General features: G+C 52.9%; 2 protein-coding genes across 3 annotated transcripts in view; one reads left to right on the top strand and one right to left on the bottom strand.

Annotated features, from left to right (window-relative positions):
* The window catches only part of GZF1 (GDNF inducible zinc finger protein 1), a 10517-nt gene extending 8726 nt beyond the window's left edge, over window positions 1-1791 (top strand). For both annotated transcript variants that reach the window (XM_025895646.2, XM_025895647.2), the window contains one exon: window positions 111-1791. In XM_025895646.2, the coding sequence (XP_025751431.1) occupies window positions 111-446 (336 nt within the window). In that variant the 3' untranslated portion in view covers window positions 447-1791. The remainder of the gene's footprint in view (window positions 1-110) is intronic.
* A 469-nt stretch (window positions 1792-2260) lies between these two features.
* Window positions 2261-7346, bottom strand: part of LOC103758618 (beta-soluble NSF attachment protein) — a 10065-nt gene continuing 4979 nt past the window's right edge. The window contains exons 5-11 of the mRNA XM_029961649.1: window positions 7251-7328; window positions 6479-6534; window positions 6175-6259; window positions 5460-5564; window positions 5121-5189; window positions 4875-4925; window positions 2261-4067 (exon numbers count right to left, since the gene is read on the bottom strand). Coding sequence (XP_029817509.1) covers window positions 3963-4067; window positions 4875-4925; window positions 5121-5189; window positions 5460-5564; window positions 6175-6259; window positions 6479-6534; window positions 7251-7328 — 549 coding nt within the window. The 3' untranslated portion in view covers window positions 2261-3962. The remainder of the gene's footprint in view (window positions 4068-4874; window positions 4926-5120; window positions 5190-5459; window positions 5565-6174; window positions 6260-6478; window positions 6535-7250; window positions 7329-7346) is intronic.

The raw sequence follows: 7346 nt of genomic DNA, 5'->3' as shown, positions 1-7346 counted from the left end.
CGTGGTTCCAAAAATAGAATTTTCTGCCAGCATCAAGTACAAGCTGGATCCAGACTTTTCCCTTGTCGTCTTGTGTCCAGCCTTCTCTTTTCCTGGTTCCTCATTTCCAGATCCACGATAAAAACACCCCCTGGAAGTCCTTCCTTGTCATCGTGGAAGGAGCATCGTCGAAGAACGACGACGGCCACAAGACGGAGCTTCCCGACGAGGAGTACGCCGTGTCCCCCAAGATCCCGGAGAAGCTGCTGTCCTTCCCTGGGAACAGCCCCTACCAGAGCCTGGCAGCTGCCCCGGGCAGCGGGAGCGCCGGCACGGACTGTAAGTCTTCCGGAGGGCCGGGATCGCAGGAAGCCCTGATGGGAACCACCCTGAGCGAGCTCGCGGTGCTCCACGCGCAGCCGGACTCTGTCCAGCCACAGCTCCACGCTCTGGTGAACATGGAATAACTCGGGGTTTGCTGCCACTCCTTGAGCTGCACCCCTCGCATAAGCCCTTTGCCTGAGGGAAGCTGGTGGGAGTGGATTTTCCTGATTCCTCTGAAAATTCGTTCCACAGCTCCATCTCCTGGAGGTTCGGCAGGGCGACACTTCAGTCGCTCCTCCGGGAGTCCCTGGGAGTCGATTCCCTGGGAGTAGAAGGGGTGGCTCGGGGACTGTGTTCAGGTGGGTTTATAAAGGTGGTGCAGGTTTGTTTTCCAGGTGATTTGATGCCACGTGGACAATCAGGAGAACCGAGGTCGTGTTTCTCCATGACATTCACTGCATTTTCCCCAGCAGAAATTCATCCAGGAGATAAGCCTGGCCAAACTGCTTTCCAGGAAACCTTGGTTTCTCTCTGCTGTCGCCAAAGATCCCAGCAGTGAGCCAGCTCACTCCTTGGGAATACGAGTGGGAGCTTTGGAGTCTCTTTCCAGGAGTTTTGAGTCTCTTAAGTAGCAAAAGGAGCAGGTGGGAGCCAAGTGCTGGTTTGTTTTTTCCACATTTCCATGAAAACTGGAGCAGTCTGGCACTTCAGTCTTCACCTTCCAGCTGCTCCAGCTCACATGGAAGTGGGCACTTAGAGACCAGAACATCTCTTGGAAAAACATCTGGGAAAGGCAGCCATTCTGGAAAAGGTTCAGTTCAGAGGCTTTTCCTGATCAGCACCTGCTGCTCCATTTTATTGGAATAGGATTTGGGGTATTTTCCCTGGGTGGGGGAAGGAGCCTTTGAGAGTTGTCATCTGACTGGGATGACTCTTTTTTGGGAACAGCAGCTCGCTGCTGTGGTTTAATGCTTCAAAAACTCGGGATCAGCTTCCCAGTTGCCACCGTGTAAAAACCTGCATCTTTTTCCAGATAATTTTCCTGTTTCTTTTTGCCTGTTACCGTAGTATTCCCACAGAAACTTTCTCAGCTGGAGCTGTGAGCAGAACTTTGGGAAAGGTAAGCACAATCCAGCCTGGTGTTGAGGGCCTGTTGTCCAGCAATAAACACCCCCCACACACACCTGTGGCACAGAGATATTTTTGATCCTAAAGGGAGGCCGGAGGTGTTGCCATGGAATTCTAATGTAGGAAAAAAAAAAAGGGAATTTTTTTTTTTAAAAGAGAGCATTTCCAAGAGGTTATATTTGAAATATTTATTCCTGGTGAAGCTCAGTTGTCCCCGGTGACCGATGGGGAAGGGGCTGTAGATATATTTAAATCCTGAGCGTCTGGAACTGGAGCCAGGGAAAGTTTTGTACTCCAGGAATGTATGGAAGTGAGTTACTGTTTAACTGGTCTTATTAAAGTATGGGAATATTGAGACCCTTCTGGTGACTGGATGGTCTGATGGGGGGGGGACACTTTGGGACAGGGAAATATTCAGCCTGGAGAAGAGAAGGTTCCATGGAAACCTCAGGGCAGCTTTCCAGGATCTGAAGGTGCCTACAAGGAAGCTGGAGAGGGGCTGGACTAACAGGACAGGAGGGAATGGCTTCAAACTGAAAAAGGGGACATTTTGGTTGGGTATTAGGAAGAAATTCTTCCCTGGGAGGGGGGTGAGGCCCTGGAACAGTTTCTCCCGGGAAGCTGTGCCTGCCCCTGGATCCCTGGAAGGTCAGGTTGGACAGGGATGGTGAAAAGGGGGTGGAACTGGATGGGCTTTAAGGTCCCTCCCACCCCAAACCATCCTGTGATTCCAAACAGGGATTGAAGGAAACACTACACCTGCTCCCCTCCGTCATCACACCAGGCCCCAGCCTCTTGCCTTTCCCAGAAAAACCACTTCTCCTTCTCCTTACATCCATGATTTTCACTTTATTCATGTACAGAGTCACACAAAACATGATATTCCTGCTAAGGCCATTTCATTAATAAGTTTTCCGAGTAGAGAGTGATGGAAGTGGGGAGGGTAGGGGGGGAAATACAGCGGAGTAAGTGGCGGATTGTCACCTGGAAACGGTCACAGTTCACCATGGATACACCAGAGGACATGCTGAGCCTACTCACACACAACTACCAGGTGTAGGGGGTGTGGGAACAGACCCCTCTGCTCCACCCACGTCCTACAGCCCCTGTGCTTAATACTGACAAGGGGGAGAGGGAACAGGACAAGGCCTAAAAAAAAAAACAACAAACCACTGGGAAAAAGTGGAGCCTCCCAGCCTGTGTTTCCCCCTAATCCTGGACACAACAAAGCCATTGCTAAGGGTGGGAGTGAATTAACTACACTGAGCTGGGAGATCACCTCCTAAACCTGGGCTTTCCCCTCCACTTGGGATTACACAACAGCCTGCAGGAAGGAAGGGAGCGGGAAGGGCAGGAACAATAATAATAATAATAATAATAATAACAATAATAATTTGGCATGGATCAGGGTTTTTTTTTGGTTTTCAGAAGCTCGGGGCACAGACCAAGTGCCACTTTCTAGAGTGACACCCACCGAGCCAAGCCCTGCTCTGCCCCAGTACCAAAATTCCAACCAAAGTGCAAACCCCCCCCCAAAATTCTCCCTTTTTCCAGAGAAACGTGGGGCTGGGGCTGCCTGGACTCACCAAAGCAGCCCTTAATGAATGACTTCCTCACTCCTGGAACAGAAAACCGAGTGACAAATTGCACAGACTCCCATATATCCACGGAAAAAAAGAGGCAGCTTGGTCCTCTCTCGCTCCCCACGTGGTTTAAAACACACCTATAAATTCCAGCAGGAATTCTTCAACGTGTCTCCACCTTTTCCAAGCAGACTGCGCTCACCTGGCACCCACATTCCAGCAAGGCTCCCGTGGGATGTCAGGTCTCAGCCAACACCTTTGGGGGGGGCCGGAACTAACGGATTGTTCCCGGCTCACACGGAGAGAAAGGTAGAAAAATAGATTATTACTCATGGGGAAGTTATTCTGGGGATGGAGGGATGGGACACACCACAAAATAAAAGTGGGAAAATCCATCCAAGAAGAACCTTAGGCTGGACACTGAGATACAAACCAGCCCTGAACTGGGGCTCCGTGGGGGCCAACACCGATCCCGGCGCTCCTGTTCCCAAGCCTGGAATGCCTCCGGCACTAGGGCAGCGTGTTGGGGGGGCGTGGGAGTTCCCAAATCCCAAAGCCTCTCACTAGCACCGGGAAAAAAAAAAATGCTTAAAGAACCCCAAAATCCAAGTGTATCCAACAGGGGGCCACCGAGAACCGGAAAATGGGAACAACACAACGGGGTGGGAAGCGGTTACTTTGTGCTGCGCTGGCCTGGACCAAAGATGTACATGCTGGAATCAGGAGAACAGCAGGAAAACCGGGAGCGGCGGGTGCAGGCGCCGAGTGGAGCAGCACCAGAGCCGAGGAGGAAGCGGATCCCGCCTCGGATCCGCCGGAGCCGCCCGGCCCGGGAGCTAAAGGGACACGCGGGGCGCTGGGAGTGGGAAGCGACGGGATAAAAGCGAGGGGGGAGCGGGCCAGGTATCCCAGAATAGTCCTCGGCCGGGCGGGAAGAGCCCGCGGGCGTCACTTGAGGTCGCCGTCCCCTTCCCCCTGGATGGTTTTCTTGATGCGCAGCAGCATCGTGGTGAGCCACTGGTCCAGCCGAGAGATGGAGTCGAACTCCTTCACCTGGGGCGGAGGAAAACCGGGATCAGGGACACGCGGCAAGGGAGGGAGGCTGGAACGGCAGGAGTGTAACACTTCGGGCCTTCCAGGAAATAAAGAGAAGGGAAAAAGGGGAAAGAAAAGGGGGGGGAAAAGGAGGGGGAACAGGGGGAATAAGGCAGGGAAATTAAGGGGAGGAAAATAAGGGAGGAAAAATAAGGGCGGGGGAAATGGTGGAAAAACCAGGGAGGGATGGGAGGGAAAAAAGTGGGAAAGGGCAAGAAAAAAGGGTGGAAAAGGGGTGGGAAAAAAGGGGTGAAATAAGGAGGGAAAATAAGGGGGTGAAATAAAGGGAGAGAAAAACAGGGGGAAAGGAAGGGAAAAAGTGTAGAGGGGGAGGAAGGGGGAAAGTGGGAAATAAAAAGGGAAAAGGGGGAAGGGGAAAAAACGGGAGGAAAAAAGGGGGGGGAAGGGGAAAAAAGGGGAAAGGCAGAAAAGGAGAAATAAAAAGGAGAAGGGGGGAAAAAAAGGACAGGAGGGGAAAAAATGGGAAAAAAAGGGAAAAGGCACAGGGCAAAGTCTCTCCAAGCCCACCCAGAGCACTTTAAGCCCCTGTCAAACACCAAAGGAGCTGGAGCAAACCCAGGTGGGATCTTTACTTAACTCTCTGTGAAAAACTGGGAATTCTGAAGTAGGAGGCTGGGGCCTTGCTGGAGCAGCTCCGCTCCCGGCCCCTCTCCACAACTTCCCTGGCCTGGAACAGGGCACACACATCCCAAAAGAGAGAGGAGGAAGGAGCCACCATTCCCAAGGGAATCCATGCCCACTTACTGCCTCAGTGTAGGCCTCACTGTTCTGCTCCTCGTGGGCTTCCAGCAGTTTCTAGGAAAACACCAGGAAAAATGAGGAAAGGCTCTGTCAGTGTTCGTTCCCACTCTGGCACCTCATCCCACATATCCCATGGAAAACACCCAGGTCAGGGCCAAGCCCAGGGCACAGCGAGGCTGATGTCCTCTAAAATGTTGGGAAAAGTGAGAAAAATCATGGAAAAGTACAAAAGCACCCTGGTGTACTCACTTTCAATAGCTTGCATTCCCGGGAATCTGTGAACGCCGGGAACATTTCTTCGTATTTCTCCAGCGCGAGCTGGAAGAGAGAAGAGAACCCTTCACACACAGTTCCTGGGGATTTTTTTTTTTTTAAGGATTTGCCTTCCCATCCTCAAACTTGGGAAAGTTATCCACCAGAATTCCAACGGGACACTGTGGTGTGTCGAGATTCCGCCCGTGTGACAGCCACACAAATCCCTGAGGAGGAGGGGTCAGGGGGTTTTGGGATGAGGGCTGTGAGCCCACTGAGCTCCTCCCAGCCAGCCCAGGGTCATGAGGGGGGATCAGGAATTCTGGGATAACCGACCTTGGCATTCAGCTCGTCCACGATGAAGTGGCAAAGGGCGGCTTTGAAGAAATATTCCTTGGCGCTGTACTTGAGCAGGGGGTTATCCATCGTGTTTGTTCCCACCTGGACACAAAAAAAACCCGTGGAAAAAGGGTTGGGAAAGGAAAGCCTGGATTAAAAACAGGGCAGCCAATTAAAATTCCACCCAGAGCCACACGGCTGTGAAGGAAAACACATGGAAAAAATGCCGGTGGCTGTTGGGAATCAGGGAGGCTTTAACTCATCCCAAGGGAAGTCAGATCCCACCAGGCTGGGGGGGGATTTATCCTGGCTGAGGAGGAGAGGGGAAAACAAGTCCTGCTGCAATATAAACCCTCTGGAAGCACGAAGGCAGCACTGTGGGTATTCCCAGGTAAATATCCCACACAAAGGCAGAGCTGATAAATCTCGGGGGGGGGGAAATTTTCTGCCGAATGGAGTCGTAGATACGATCCAAGGCGGAATTTTTACAGCCTTCTCCCAGCCTTTTGCTGGATACAACAGCAAAAACGGTGGATGTGACCCCTGGGGACACGGGGTGGGGGAACAGTTGCACCCCGATCTCAGAGGACTTTCCCAACCTAAACAATTCCATGGATTCCAGGCCTTGGCAACTTCGCGAGCCCAGCCCAGCGAGCCGCTTTCCCTCGGGAAGAGGTTTTGTATCCCACGGGATGGAGCGGCTGCTCCTCACCTGCTCGTAGATCTCGATGGCCTTCTGGTACTGCTCCAGCTGCGCTGCATAGGCTGCCACCTTCAGCAGACACTTGTTGGCTGAGCTGCAAATCCACATCCCAAAAATCATGCCCTGTGTCCCGGGAATACACCGGCCCATGCCCCAGCACCACCTCTACCCCTCCACGCAGAGAAAAATGGGAGCCAACAGCTGGGATTTAGAGGAATTCCCTTTGTAACAGCCCCAGTTAAAACCACCTTGGTTCTAGGATGTCCGGGATGGATCCCTGCTCCAGCCCTTCCCGCCGATCCCGAGCACTTGCCTGTTGGACTCCTCTCCTTTGTAATAATCCGCGGCCTGTTCGTAGTGAGCAATGGCCTGGGGACAGAAACACCGGGATCAATATTCCTGGATCAATCCTTCTGGGATCAGTCACTCCTGAAATGGCAGGGCTGCACCTGGAGAGGCAGCACTGGCATTCGTGGGGATAAATGGGATGCAGCAGAGCAGAGCTGAGGAAGCAAATCATTCCCCAGAAAATAACACCTAAATCCCACTGACTTGTATCCTGCAGACTTCCAGCAGGAGATCCACAGCAGGATTCCTGCTCAGGGAGCTTGGGAATGGCAGTAAGGGAATCAGTGCTCCACTGTGGGCTGGAAGTGACAGAAACAGCTCTAAAACTGTCCCATGACACTCCAAAAGCACTTTTCTGACGGGAAACACCGTCTCAGTCACGTGGATTCCCACCAGAGCGTGGATTCCCACCGGCACCACTCGGCACAGGAGAGGCTTGGGATTGCTCCGGGCTGGGAAAACCACTGACTCCAAGCTGTGGCCGGACTGCACCTATGTGAGGAATCCCAGTGCCAGATGCTGGGAATTATTGGCAAGGAAATCACACAGTCACGGAATGGTTTGGGTCAGAAGGGATTAAAGACGAGCCACGGGCAGGGACATCTCCTGCTATCCCAGGTCGCTCCCGGAGGATTGGACATCCCTGGACGCTTCCAGGGATGGGGAATCCACAGGTTTCTCGGGGAAGGCTGTGCCAGGGCCTCCCCACTCCCCAGGGTGGGGAGTCAGATCCTCACCTTCTCGATGTCGACCAGCTCGGCCTCGTAGATCTCGGCGATGGTGATGTGGTGCTTGGCGGCGATGGTGAAGCGTCCCTAGGGCAGGGAAGGGGA

The sequence above is a fragment of the Manacus vitellinus genome, unplaced genomic scaffold (assembly GCF_001715985.3).
Source record: "Manacus vitellinus isolate BGI_N305 unplaced genomic scaffold, ASM171598v3 scaffold_38_pilon, whole genome shotgun sequence".
NCBI classification, from domain to species: domain Eukaryota; kingdom Metazoa; phylum Chordata; class Aves; order Passeriformes; family Pipridae; genus Manacus; species Manacus vitellinus.
Note: the sequence above shows the minus strand (reverse complement) of the source record. Positions and strands in the feature narration are given on the sequence as shown.